Raw genomic sequence first — 14,405 nt, 5'->3', positions numbered from 1 at the left:
AGGGAGGGAGGGAGGGAGGGAGGGAGGAAAGAAGGAAGGTTGGATGGTTGAGAGAAGGTACAGGGCTTGAGAAAACTTTCCACCCTTCCTGGGTACAGCCAGCTCTATGGCCTCAAGCAAGCAGACATGGAGAAATGAGCGAAAATCACAATCAGACAGGCAGCAGGAAGGTTCTGGACAGAACTATCCTGGATCCTGTCTCTTTATAGTGACACCTGTACACCCATTGGCTTGGTCCCTTTCCCCAGGATGAGAGAGCGAGTCATGAGGCCGGGAAGGAACTACCACAAGGTCCTCTCCCTTCCTAAGTGCCTTCCATCACCCACTGGTCTGCAATAGAAGGAGAGGCCAGAAAGGGCAGTGAGCAGGGAGGGCAGGTAACTAGGGCCTGACCCATGGGGGTAGGGGTGGGGGGCAGACAGCTACAATGCTCATGAAGTGGTGGCACAGAGTAGGCATTTGAAGCAGAAGCAGTGGCTATTTACTCCTGCCCCCAGGCTGGCCTACAATCTAACCCAGGCCGGGAGGCAGGGAGAGAGCTTCTAAAACAAGCATGAGGCTTAGATGCTAGTCCCCCAGAGACTCCTGGCTCACCTATTCCCTTCCCTGGGGCAAAGAACCAAGTGACCCCTCTAGAGATTACTCTTCCTGGGGTTTCCACGAGCAACTGATGGGCTGAGATCATTGGTACATCCACATACACCTCACGTGTGTACACACATGCCCACACATGCTCTCTTCCTCTACCCTCTTGAGTCTGACAAGTGGATGTGGTCTGTAGCATATTCAGTATATTATAAATAAAGTCTCCTTTTCAGCTATGAAAACTCAAGATTTGAGAGGGAAGCAGGCTGTGGGGTGCCATAGGGTGTGGGCAGAGAAGGGGGGCCTTTAAAGGGCTCTGGCTTTCAATAAACCCTGAATGACACCACCACCCCAAGGGTCCTTGGAGCTGCTTAAGTCCCTTTGTGCTGCCCCTAAACGGCAAGTACAGAAAGCAACATTTGAGTCAACATGGTGCTGTTTACTTAACAAAGCAACGGACTTCCGCTTGAAGTGATCTACAGTAGCAGACACCACTTCTGGCTTTCATGGAAGGCCGCAATTGCAGTCGTTTTTTTTTGTTTTTTTGTTTTTTTGTTTTTTTGTTTTTTTGTTTTTTTTTTTGAGATGGAGTCTCACTCTGTTGCCCAGGCTAGAGTGCAGTGGTGTGATCTCAGCTCACTGCAAGCTCCGCCTCCTGGGTTCACGCCATTCTCTTGCCTCAGCCTCCTGAGTAGCTGAGACTACAGGCACCTGCCACCACACCCAGCTATTTTTTTGTGTTTTTAGTAGAGATAGGGCTTCACTGTGTTAGCCAGGATGGTCTCGATCTCCTGACCTCGTGATCCACCTGCCTCAGCCTCCCAAAATTCTGGGATTATAGGCGTGAGCCACTGTGCCCGGCCAACTGCAGTCATTTAGAGTGGGTCAAGGAGAGGAGTGGCAGTGAGCCCTTCAGGAAGCAGACCACCATGGCCGAAGGGAGGCTATGCCTGTGTGAGGTTGGGGGAGGCAACACAGAGAAGCCAGCTGTACCCCGTAAACATGCACCTCACTGTGGCTCCCACAAACATGTCCAGTCATGCCCTCTCCACCCCCATGGTCACACCTGGGCCCACCTACACTCACACACACAAATATTCACACTTCCGAACATCCATCCATACACATGTACTCTGTTACTCAGCCCCACTCACAAGCGCAAATGTACCTGTGCTTACCAGGCTTGCATACTGTTCACGGTCCAAGATGGTGGTGGCTGTTGCTCTTCAGGTCCTCTGTACTGCAAAGGGGGCAAGAGGCAGTGCCAGGTAGGTGCCACTGAAGGAGGGACTCCTAGGAATAAAGCTGATTCTCAATAATAAAGTCACTCTTGGATAGTACCACACCCAACACACAGCTGTCTCCACCAGAATTTGAGTTTATGGACTCCAGACTGTGTATTGCCTAAGAAGTCTGGCCAAAAGGATGGGCGACGGGGTGCTCTGCTGAAATCCAGTTCACATTCCACTTGGCAAGCCACAGGAGAGGAAAGGATGCCTTCCACCCAGAAGAAGGGATGTCTTTTGCTAAGCTGCACAAAAACACAGTATGGGCTACTGCAACCCCAACCCCCATGGTCACGTGCATATTTACATGCATGTTTATAATCCACATGTTCAAAGTTGCATGCTGTACAAGCATATTCAGGTATAGCCACTCATACATATGCAGCCACCAGCATGCAAGGTACATGGCACAGAACTCTCTTCATTAGCACACCCTTTCCTAGGGACCCAGGCACAGATTCTCCTGCTTGGCCTTGACCTGAGCTGACGATGATGCCCTCAACCCCCATTCCAGGCCCTGCGCCCCACAGACAAGGCCTCAGAAGTGCCTGATCCCTCAGGAACAAAATCCAGTGACCAGGCAGGTCCTGCAACAACTTACTTACCTGCCCTCTCTTACCTGACCCAGGATGAGGCCACTGCCAGAGTGGCCCCTGTTGAGGACAAAGGCTGACATGGAGGGCTCTGCTAGGTGACAAAGAACATGGCCCACCCATCTCTTGGGTTTGCAGTGGGTGAGCGTGTGTCTGGGAGAAAGCGGGGAAGCAGGGGAAAGGGAGAACTCTGCCTCCAGGAGGACCTTGCAGCCCCAGGGAGTCAAGTGCCAGAGCAGCTGTCTCCAGACCCATGGCTTCCAAATAAGCCAGACCCTCAGCCAATGCCAGCCACCCAGCCCTAGCTGTGCTTTTACTTACCCAGGAAGTACAGGGGAAAGAACTCCCACAGGCCCTGGGGCACCTTCCTTTAATTACTCCACTGGTGACTCCTGAAAGTTTCTCACCTTCCCCAGGGCCTCCCTACAAGAAAGAGGCTCTCTAGCCTAAAGAGTCTTCTATGGGGGCCCAAAAGCCCCTATCTGTGCACAAGCACAGTGCCCCGAAGGCAGACAGCAGAGGACAGAGGCAGTGGCCCCAGCCCAGACAGCCTCCCTCCACTCCCACCATTCTACTGCAGACAGGCCCAGGGCCCACGGGCTGTGGCCGACCTGGGGATGGGCAGTCCCTGGCATGGCTGCCCCTCCAGCTCTTCGGTTTTAGGAGAGGGGAGGGGCGTCCACATTCTCTGGAGAGCAGAGCCCTGCGAAGTGACCCTGTTTCAGAATGAAATTGAGCTGCCATTTTCATCTTCTTCCCAAATGTCAGCAGCGTTAGATCAGATTAGGAACTAATCTCTTGCCAAAATTCATTTCCGAACAAGAGAGGTGGCTGCGGGCGAAGTGGAGGTTTGTCATTGGTTTCTCAACTCGCCGTATCCTTTCTCTCCCTGTTACTGGGGTGGGAGGAGGGGTAAAAGTTGGAATAGACTGCACTGAAGCCCCGAGGAGGCCTAAGGAAGGTGAGGCAGCGGCACCAGGTGCAGTGGGAGGAAGCCCGTGGCATTAGGTGAGTGGGCAGCCATGCTGGCCTTGTGCTCCCTAGCTGTGCAGAGCCAATTGCTCAGGCATCCTTCCTGGGATGGAGAGAAACAGGAACAAGGGCCAAGCGAATGGGGCCAGAAGGACAGGGCCTGAAGCCTGCACCACATCTTCTCTGAGGTCCCTCCCCAAACCCCACCTAGTCCCTCACCTCGGTGTCCCCAGCCTCTCACCCCAGGGGCCAGAGTAGTAAAAGGAAAAAAAAAGGCAATTGCAACCTAAAGAGAGAGAAGGAAAAAAAGGAAAATAAATGCCCAAACGCACTGGTCACTACCTTGCAGGAGGCCTCAGTTGACAAGTGACCAGAACACAGCCGCTGGCCTGAATGCATAATTACCCCCAAGTGAAAATTCCCCCATCTAATTTGATATTTAGTTCTTTGCAGAAGCTATAGCCTTCGTAAATAATATACAAAGTAAGAAACCTAATCCCGCCTGCTAGAATGTTTAATTCATCATTATGCGAGCTAATTGGAAGGTGATTATATGGTAATTGCTCATTAGTGGTGTATATTTATCGCTGTACCTTATGTCAAGGCCATGGGAATTGTGTAGAGTCTGTTCTCTCATTTCAAGGATCAGTTTCAGAAGCAGGAGCGAAGCAGGCAAGATCAAGTTCTTTCTGACATCAGGGTCCAGCCAGGGCTATGGAGACCCGTGCTATATATAGGGCCTGGAGCTGGCTGGGAGCAGGGGACGTCTGGGGCCAGGCTGAGGCCCAGCCCTCCAGACGTTGCCGGCAGCCAGGCCACCGCCAGGCGAGGCCAATCCTCCTCAAGTCATTTTCCAAATGAGACTCCATGCCCGTCCCAAGCACCTCCGGACCCCAGGTGCATTTGGCCTTGTGCTTGTGCTGGGAATGGAGATCTTACTTTTGTGCTGTCTCTCAGGAGTGAGAGGAGGGGCAGTAAATGTGGGGTAGGGAGGACGATGGCGAGGCTGGATATGGAGATTGAACACTGGGTGGGAGATACGGATCGGAAGGTGAGGTTTGACTTGGTGAGGAAGGTGGAATTTTGAGTGCTCGTCTCGTCCCTCTCTCCCTGCCTTGCCAAAAACATTCTCTCAATCACACCACCCAGCGAAGCCGGATGCTGGCTCCATACTGCCGGGTTGGTATTTAGGGAGGGAAACCCAGAGTAAACCGGGAGCTTACTCCCCGGGGTAATCGGCGGAGCCACGACAAATGAACTCGAAGCACGAAGAACGAAGAACGGCGGGACGTGAGCGGAACCCAGCCACAAGGCCAGCGCCTGGGATGGGAACTTAGGAGAGGCAGGAAGGCGGGTCTGAAATCCTGAGAGTGTGGAGAGATGGGGAGGGCTCGGCCTGCAGGTGAAGGTGGGGGCAGGGGCGAAGCCTGGGGCCTTAGCAGGCGGGAGGACCAGGCTCTGGCACTCGGAGTCCAGCCTCCATGCGTGCATCTCCGCACGTGGGCGTGATCTTTGGCGCGCTCTGGCGCCCCCTCAGAGGAGTGCGACGCGCCTCTGCCCTACCCGGACCCCAGCCCTGGGCGCCGGTCCGCCGCCCGCTTCTGGCACCCCGACTTGCAGCTCCAGTGCCCTCCCGAGACCCCCCGCCGGGCAACAAACACTAATAAACAAAAGGCCAATTAGACGCTGGGGCGCGGCTGATGAATGGACCTTGCGCTTCCAAGCGTGGCGCCGCCTAGAGTTTTCTGGCGCACCGGGTCATGTGGGAGAAGCCAACTCCCGGAGAGGGGTCACGGCTGGGGTCAGAGAGTTCTCAAAACTCCCACTTTCCCCTGGCTATGGGGCTGGCTGGGGCAAGAAAATCCGGCGGCCAAGCGGAGGGCGCGGGCTGGAAGCTGCGGGCGAGGCTCGAGCGGCCCTGCAACGCAGCCCGGCTTTCGGGCGCGGTCCCCAGATGCTGGAGGCCGGCATCCTCTGCCGCCCCGCCCGCGGCTGCTTCGAGGAGGCGCCCCAGTAATTCCAGCGCTGATTGCTGGAATAATAAAGACTGGTCTAGAAAAATGCGCAGTTACACAAAACGGCTGTTGTTTGACAGACTCCGGAGTTAGTGGGGCGCTGCCGGATGACATCCCAGCCCAAGCCTCCTCACTAGACACACACGCCTCGATCCCAAGACACGCAGATGCTGCCCTAGGGCCGGGCATGGACATCCATCACAGGGACCCCCATCCAAACACCGAGAAACGTCCCCGCAAGCCACACACACCGAGGTCACCCCATTCTCTGAGATGCACAACTCCAGACGAATTCACAGATACACAGTGCAACTAGATCGTGGCACACAAATTCAATAAACTGCATTTCCATACCGTCATAGGCACTCTGCAGCCTCACAACTGCACGTGCTGGCCCTAACTCAAAACAATCTAGACACACAAGGTCAGCTAGACATCTTGACCAAATCTACATAAGTAGCCCTGGCCGCTCCAGCCTTTAACTTACTCAAACAATTAGCACTGACACAAATTGACTAAAGTCCTAGCTGAGACACACAATTCTATTCCACAATCTACACAAATGCCATTATACCACAAACTAGTGCTCTCACCCTATACAAACATACAAGAACAGACCCTCACCCTGCCAGCCTTACACCGACTTGGACCAGCCCTTAAAACCCCCACCACGGAGCGGGGCCCCGGGCCAGGCCTCCGAGCAGCCAGAGTCCCTCCCCAACCGGCCCGCGCGTCCCAGACTTTGTTTCCTGCGATTCGAGGCGGGGACGGGGAGGAGCCGAGGTTTCCAAATCCGCGCGCAGGCCCGAGTCCCTTTTCTGCCTGGCCCGCCTGGCGCGGCCCTCAGGCAGCCACAATCCGCCCCTCGCACAAAAGTGGCCCGGCAGGTTACGGGCCGCAGCCAATGCGCCAGCTCCTGCTCGGCTTGCGTGCCAGGAGCAGAGCCAGAAGGAGCTTGGCGCACTGGACACACAGAAAGAAAGCCAGAAAGTTCGGAGGTCGAAGGCTTCTCCCACCCTAGGACTTTCTGGCGCCTCCGCGAGAGACGCACACGGAACCCATGTGTACCTCGCAGGAGAACGTAGCCGCGGCACACGCGCGTAATAGATTCGGTTTGACCCTCTCAGGGCAGCGCAAACGGAGAATACATGGCTCTCCCGAACATGCACTTGGCCAAGGGGTCCTCCAGGGAAGGTCCACAAGTAATTAACAAGGAAAGGGAACATGGATCAAACTTGTATCCTATATCCCCATTCAGGGTCACAGACAGGACCCTATGGCAGCATTCATACAGTTCACCGTGTCCCAGGAGGAGCGCAGAATCTGACCCACGCTGCCCATTGAGCCCTACCCGGGAGCATCCATGCCTGGCACCTCCGGAGCACGAAGGGGCACACAGACCTGGGGCACATGGCTCCCACACCCCCCTGCTCAGCCCAGCACGCGCACACTGCGAAGGGAACGCAGAGGCAGGGCACACGCGCACCCTGCCCCGCGCCCCACGCCCAGATAGTCATCGTGGGATGGCATCTCGCAAATATTTATATTCCTCAGCGCCACGGCAGCCTGCGTCCACATTAGACGCTCTAATCCTGCCACTTTAAATAGATGAATTAATAAAGCAAACGAGCGGCTAATAAGCTGACTGTCCTGCCTTTTTGAGGCGGAGGAAGGACTCGAAAGTGCGCCAAATTTGTTTGCAGTGGATCAAGGCAAGCCGCCTCTGCTTCACTTTCTTTATCTTAATTCCGACTTGAAAAGATATAATTATCTAGTTTGAACAGAGCTGCTATCAAATCCTTCTTTGGGCCGGGAAGGGGGGCGTTGGAGTGGATTGCGGCTCTCTGAGCCGCTCCGTGCAGCCGGAGATAGCGCGTAATGAAGATGTGGAGGCCTGAGATACAAAGGGCATTAACCTCATTAGCATGAAACCTTTTCTTCTTACCATTGTGGGACCCTTTCAGCCGCCTAATCCCCCCTATTTTCAAAGCTTGGTTTGTAATAAAGCTTTTAGTTTTTTTTTTTCAAAGCTAATAGTATTCTCTGATGATTTTATTGCTGTTACACTACATAGGACGTTTACCCAAAAAAAGAAAATCTTCCTCACCAGCCCCTTTTCTTGTACTTAAAAAATATAAAGTATATAATTTTGGCAGAAATAAACCTTTTATTAAGACGGAAAATTTGTTTCTGGACAGACCATTCTGAATTTTAAGAATGTTTAAGAATGCGCTCAGTGTTTGAGGTATTCCGGGTTTCGGAAGGTGAGCGGAAGGAAAAGGTAATTTGTACTTGTTGAAGAGAAAGGGATGCTTTGCGGGAGCGCTGACTGCAAAGCGCTTGAGACAGCTAGTGGTCACGGAGGGTCGTGCTGTCAAAGCTCCTGGAAGCCCCACGAGGGTTTCCTGGATACCGCGAGGCGCACCTGTCCCTGTGAGAGGCAAGCCCAGGTCTCCTGAGGCCACCCCGTCTCCCTCCTCCCCCCAGCAACTCCCGGCGGTGGAGTAGCCCCTCACAGCACACACACCTTCCAAGAGGGGTCTGTGTGAAAATGCACTATGAGCAAACAGGTTTCTACAGAGGGACAGAGATGGGGGAAAAGAGGGGAGGGCCAGACAGGCAGAGATGGGGGAAAGGAGAAAGAGACGGAGAATGAATTCTACTTTAGAGAAGAGGAGGAAAAAAAGAAAGAAAAAATTTCCATAGTGCCCTATAGTCCCCACACGTGCACGGAATGTCTAATCTTAACTTTTCAAGGCAGGATGTTAACAAAGCTTGTATTTTTGCCCTGCATTGTAACTTGGCCTTATCACAGTGTAAAGGGTGGGGAGATTGTCCTAAATTATGTCCAGGCAGCCCCCCTGGATCCATGGATTAAGAGATTAAAGGAGACCACTGGGCAAGGCCTCCTCTTTCCCCTTCATATTCCTGGTATGATAATTGCTTAAACTGATTTGCACTTTCACAAAAGCTCGCAGGACGCTTTGTAGCTCGAACAGAACAGACGAGGTTTCTCTATCAATGGAAATAAAACTGATTAATGCAGCCTATCAGGATAAGAAGCAAATGAAGCATGCAAAACAACCTCGTACCCCAGAAGGGGAAGGAGGGAGGGAAAAAAGCTAAGTTTCCTCCAAGTCTGATTACAACTTTTTCTTTAATGTTAAAATTAAGAGTTGAAGGTTTCTCAGAACGCTTGCCTTATAAGGCTGCTGAGGCCCTTGGGCTCGGCCCATCACCTTCGGCAGATTGGAGCCAGGGAGAGAAGGAAAGAAAGGAAGGAAAAGTAAGACTTGTACTTCGGGGTTTAAAGTCAGAAAGTTTAGAAGTTGCAAGATTCTGATTCTGCTACATGTTTTCCCCAATATTCCAGGAGAGTAGTCTTCAATGTGTAACTATATGTCCAGTATTTTTTTAATAACCAGAGGTTAAGAGAAGTAAGCATTTTAACCCAAAGTTCAAACTAAACTCCCTCAGTAGGACATACAATGGGCAAAGGTCTGGTTGGAAAACTTTTCTCCCATCCCTTTTCTGAAGGACTTAAGTTTTCCTAATCTTCTCCCTTCTCCACCCTCATCTTTCTTTAAAATGCCTGAGAATCCACCAAACTGGCCCTTTTGTGGGTGAGGAGCCTGGGTTTCTTGAGCCTAGTTGGGGAAGGACCACACTCAAATTACTGAGATACATTTTTAAAGATCCACTTCAATTTCCCAAGACGACTACTCTGAGGGCATATTGATAAATCTTTATTGACAAAATATTGACATTGACATACTTCTTGGAAGTATATAGTGTGTTAGAATTCTAACAAATTAACACAAAACACAAAAATATTTACATTCTGGTATAGAAGACATTAAGGAAGTATTTGTCACTCTCTTTAGTAAGTCTATGATCTTGGAATAGAAACTCAGTGCTTGAAAACTTGCCGCCGTGTGCTTGGCCACACTTAACATCATCCCCGCTAACTACAGTCCTTCAGTTTTTGCAATAGATAAATTTAAAGTTTGGAATAGCCATTGCAGTGAATGGTTGAACTCGGCCAATTTCTCCAACCACTCAAAGGAGAAGTTTGCATCAGGGTTTTAAGCCTCAGGATGTTAGGAAAGGGAATGTCCAAGAAATAGAATTAATTTAGGGCTTTTTTTTCCAGTACAATCCTGACTCTTTTTGTGAGCACCCTCCCCACCACCCCAGCCCCCCCCGTCATCCTGCTCCCCGTTTCTCATGTAGAGGACCACTATCGCCTGAGCCTACTTCATTTAGCTTGCACAATCACGTTTTGACATCAGGGAACGGTATCAAAAATTGTTCTACTTTTTTTTTCAGACTGCACATTTCTTGGGAAAAAAAAATCCAAAATAAAAAAGCACACAGAACAGAACCACAATGTCTTTAAAACGAAAAGAAAATTTACAATTCATTTCGGGTCTTTAAACACCATTTCGCACACACAAAACAAAGAAAAACATCGTACAATAGCAATATCAAAGGTTTTGAACACAGAACAGATGTGGGATGGGGCTAGACATGGAATTTTCATTTGTTATTACTAATTATTTTAAAGATCAGGGGAACACAGCGAAGTGCAAAAAAAAAAAAAAAAAAGTCCTGTGCCTGGTTGGGTCGTGCTTTTTATCATCATCATTATCATTTTTTAAGTGGACTGTGATAAACGGAATACCTGCCAATCATCTTGTCTTCCCGGTTTGGTGTTTGACTGACAGCTCCCCTTGTCAGAGTGCACGTTCAGCTCTTGCTCTCGCTCTCACCCTCTCTTTCTCTCTCTCCCTCCCTCTTTCTCCTTCTCTCTGTCTCTCTCACTCACTCAGCTGCCTCTTTAGACGAGGGTCGCTTGTTGATGAAGGAGCCTCCATCCTCTGCCATCTTGGCACGGCCTTGGGTTGGGACCCTGTGCCCTCGCTGTCCAAAGTCTTCGCTGCATGCTGCTGCTCCCTCCGATTCCCTCTCCCTTTCTCGGTGAATGTGTATGCGGTTTGTTTTTGTTTTGTAGGGTTTTTTTCCTTCTCCACCTCTTCCTGTCTCTCTTTTGCTCCATGTTGTCTGTTTCTGTGGGGTTAGGTTTGTGTTTTTAATCATCTGAGGTCACGTCTATTTCCTCCGGACTCGCCTGCTTGGTGGCGATTCTCCACCGGTTAATATGGTGCGTCCCTTTTTTCTTTTGTTGCGAATCTGAGCCTTCTTCCTCCAGCTTCTGCCTTTTGAACTTTGTTCTTCGGTTCTGAAACCATACTTTTACCTGCGGGTGAGAGGCCGATGGGGTGCATTAGTTCTTTCAGAGCACCCTTGTATAAAGTGCCTGATCCTTTCACCCAGCCCAGACTCCAGTTCCAGACTCAGCAAAGACACAGTCCCCCAGATGCAAGTCGTAAGGTCCAGCCTCCCCAAGGCCTGCCCTCAGGGAGCAGGGCCCTTAGTGCCTGGTGGAAAAGAAGCCCAGCTCCCTGCCCTTCTGAGCCTTCCTGAAGAGCCTTTCCCCAGGGCCCTGCGGCCGGGAATGCACTGAGCCCCCTCTCTCCTGGCCCTGCACATGGCATCTATATCCCGCTGAGAGCAAAGCCTTGCAAAGCATGGGAAGCCCCTACAAAAATAATAAGTGATTAAAATAAAAGAGACATGTCCCTAACTCCCTCCAGCAAGCCAGTGCAAGGGAGACCTCAGTCCACCGCTGCTGCAGCTTCCCTCAGGGCCCAATGTGCTTTCTATTTTCTGCTGATCTGGGCAATGTTTCCTAAATATAGCGTCTTCTCTTCATGGTGGGGCCCTGGGTAGGCGATCAGGGTTTGCCTGCCCTGCATCCTCCCTGCGGGGGATTCTCACAGGTGAGCAGGAAGGGGATAGGGCTGGAGGAGGCCAAGAGGGACATAGAGTGTGCAGGCGTCCAGACCAATCCAGCTGTACCTTTATAGCTAGGAAAATGGGTTCAAAACTGAAAGCTTCTGAAAGACCGTCGGTTACACGGAAAGTAAGAGAGAAACTAAGAGGAGGGGAGATGACAGCAAGCTCCCTCTTCCCTCCTCCTAAGCAGCCCCGGAACAGGCTGCTGGTCACACAGCCTCGGACCCCAGTCCCATCACTTCCCACCAGGGTGGGGCTGGAGGCTGGGCCTAACCAGAGTGGCTCTGAGCGGTCTCAGGAGCAATGAGGTGGGAGTCAGCTGCCATCCCATGAGCTCCTGGGAAAGCTGAGTGGTGGGACCTCATTCAGCCACCAGACAGTAACACGGTCCAATCTTCCCAGCAGGGGGGTACAGGTAAGGGAGATGGCAGAGACTGCACCTCTGATACCATCTCCCCACAACTCCTATCCTATCTGGATAACAGTACCCTAGCTCGATGCCAGTCCCTGGACCCCTGGGGTCCACTCCATTCCCTCCTTTGAGGCCGCTGGTCGGTCCGTCTTGCTCTCCTGGAAAGCCTCCGTCCCCTAAAGTGCTCCGTGAAAAAGCTGAGCGGGAACAAGGCTGAATTTAATTTGCTTTGAGTTTGCTAATTGAGGGGGAGGACGGTTCATTTCTCCCCGGCGCTGGCCCAAGGCGCGCGTCGGTGCGCTCGGGGCTTGACACGCACACAAAGACTCCAGGCAGCGTGGGCAGCGAGGCGGACAAAGACCACCGCCGCCTCGGCTGTCCAGGAGAAATCAGCCGGGCCGCGCCTTGTGCCGGGCTCCGCACAAACCCGCCAGGCCCTCCTCGGTTTTGGGGTGGGGAACACGTTTTAAAACAAAAGGCTCGACCTTTCTGCGCTGCCCAGGAAAAGTGTTACAACTTAATCTGCCCAAAAACGTTACTGTTTGCTGGGAACTTTGACCCCACCCTGCGGCTCCGTGTACAGTAGCGCCTACTGTAGTCCTAAACCCCCTCCCCACCCTGGGATAAGCCCAAGCCAGGCCCGCCCAGGGACCCTGCTGTGCAGAAGGCCTGTGCCCTGAGGCAGACCCTCTCTCTGCAGCCTCCCAGCTTTATTTCTCTGATGTAGGGTACACCCAGGACGCTTGCCCTCCACCTTCTGATTGCCCGTCTCCTTCAGCGAAGTCACTGGAGCCGACGGTGTGAGCCATGGGCTGGTAGTCGCTCAGAACTCATCTTTAACCCACATCCTGTCCTTACCAGTCTCCAGCCCCAAACACCCAGAAACCCCACTGTGCTTTCCCTCTTCCTGGACCCCAGCAGGGTCCTCACACTCTCACCCAAAGTCTCACCGGAAATGCAGGGATGTTTTAGCCAGGACATGCCCAACTGGACAGATAAACAACTCGGCGCGTTTCCCCAGAACCTGGGGCAGGTTGGCACTTACAGCCCCTTTCTGGAACCCAACAAAGCCAAGCACCTTGAGACATACATCCTGAGCCCAGGCGTGGAACCAGCTACCAAGACCTGTGCGGAAGGCCCTCACAGAGCTCCGTGCTCATGGGTGTGCTTGAAAGCCAGATTTGGGGTGGGGGCGCACGCCCAGATGGGTTCCTGGCACCCGGGCCGCACTCACCTGAGTTTCCGTGAGGCTGAGGCTGTGTGCCAACTGCTTCCTTTCGGCGCCCACCACGTAGTGATTCTTCTCAAAGGCGTGTTCCAGTCTTAGAAGCTGGGACGGGGAGAAGGCGGTTCGGATCCGCTTGGGCTTTCGGGCCAGCGCGTTGTGCAAAAGGAAACTCTCGGGGCTAGTGTCGTTCCCTGCGGGGAGCACAGCAGAAATCCCATTAGGGGGGCTGCTCTGACTGGAGCCGCGCACTTCTCCCGAGCCGGGCTGGCCAGTCACCGCGCTCAGGGCCTTCGCATAGCTGGCGCCGCTCGACCTGCGGGGGTCGGTAGTCCTCCCAAGGGCTCACGAAGGGAACGCCGGCTCAGCTGCCCGGCCCGCAACGCTGGGTGTCCACCTGTGCGGCACCCAGCCAGCCGCTGCCCCGGCGGGACCAGTCCCTCAGGCTCCTGACTTCGGCCGGCTCCGCAGCCGCCCTGGCGCCGCGGGCCTCGCCACCTCCTCGCCGGGCGCTGGGGGCAGGGGAGGGAGCCGCAGAGCCTGGCCGGGGGATTGGCGCCCACAGCCCGAAGAAACGACTTTCTCTTCTTTCTAACCTCTCGGGGAACTTTGACCCAGGGTGGAAAGGCGGCGGGCTGCTCTCCAGAGTTTTCTTGGAGATTTATTTTTAAATTATTTGTTTTGTTGCCCCTCCGGAAAAGTACAGAGGCGGAGCGAGTTGTTGCAGCCCGATCGGGACAGAAATCTCGCCTGCGGGTGTGCCGGGCCACAGCTGCTGCTGCCTCTCGAGAACTGGGCTCCAGGGCTCCAGGGCTCCCGGCTCCGGAGAACTAGAAGAGAAACTCGAGCGAAGGGATCGAAACCCGGGGGGTTACCGAGTTGCAGACACCGCCGGGACAGTCTGAAACGCAGGAAGATCCCAGTGGCTCCGGGTCTGGTGGGGGGACCATGAGCATGACTGGTAGAGAATGAGGAAGGGCAACCCTAAACTTTTCGAGCAAAGCCTCAGAGTTTGGGGTTCACTCATTAGGATAGGAAATCGATTCACCGAAAACCCAAACAAAGAAAAACAAACCGACAGCCCAGGCAGGATGCAGGCAAATCCAGTTCGGGATTAAGGGTAAAAGATTTTTCTTTTTTTTTTTCTTCCTTTGGTTTGATTTTTTTAAATATGGGGAGCGGGGTGACATCTACCCGACTCTAGGCTCCGGCAGGAACGCAATGGGTTAATGAATGGACAAGCCGCGGAGTATTGATCGGCTGCCGCCGGAGGTAGATCTTTTACCGACTCTGATCGGTAAACTACCCCTTTTTCTGAAGTTTTAACTCTCCTCCTCCCACCCCGTACCCAGAGAAAAACAAGTCAAAAATATCTCAATAAATGAAAACACCCGAACAGATATCTCCCTCTAAAACAGTTTCTGACCAGGTTCTTTTTTTTTTTTTTTTTTTTTTTTT

At 52.7% G+C, this 14,405-nt stretch overlaps 1 protein-coding gene across 1 annotated transcript; it reads right to left on the bottom strand.

Annotated features, from left to right (window-relative positions):
- Positions 1-9,976: 9,976 nt before the first annotated feature.
- Positions 9,977-13,903, bottom strand: EMX2 (empty spiracles homeobox 2). The gene is made up of 4 exons (XM_017871233.1): positions 13,823-13,903; positions 13,402-13,777; positions 12,957-13,291; positions 9,977-10,711 (listed from the first exon to the last, which is right to left on the bottom strand). Exons 1-4 carry the CDS (start codon positions 13,901-13,903, stop codon positions 10,544-10,546), a joined length of 960 nt encoding a protein of 319 aa, XP_017726722.1. The 3' UTR covers positions 9,977-10,543.
- Positions 13,904-14,405: the final 502 nt, after the last annotated feature.

This window comes from Rhinopithecus bieti, unplaced genomic scaffold (assembly GCF_001698545.2).
Source record: "Rhinopithecus bieti isolate Rb0 unplaced genomic scaffold, ASM169854v2 scaffold_5982, whole genome shotgun sequence".
Taxonomy (NCBI): Eukaryota; Metazoa; Chordata; class Mammalia; order Primates; family Cercopithecidae; genus Rhinopithecus; species Rhinopithecus bieti.
Note: the sequence above shows the minus strand (reverse complement) of the source record. Positions and strands in the feature narration are given on the sequence as shown.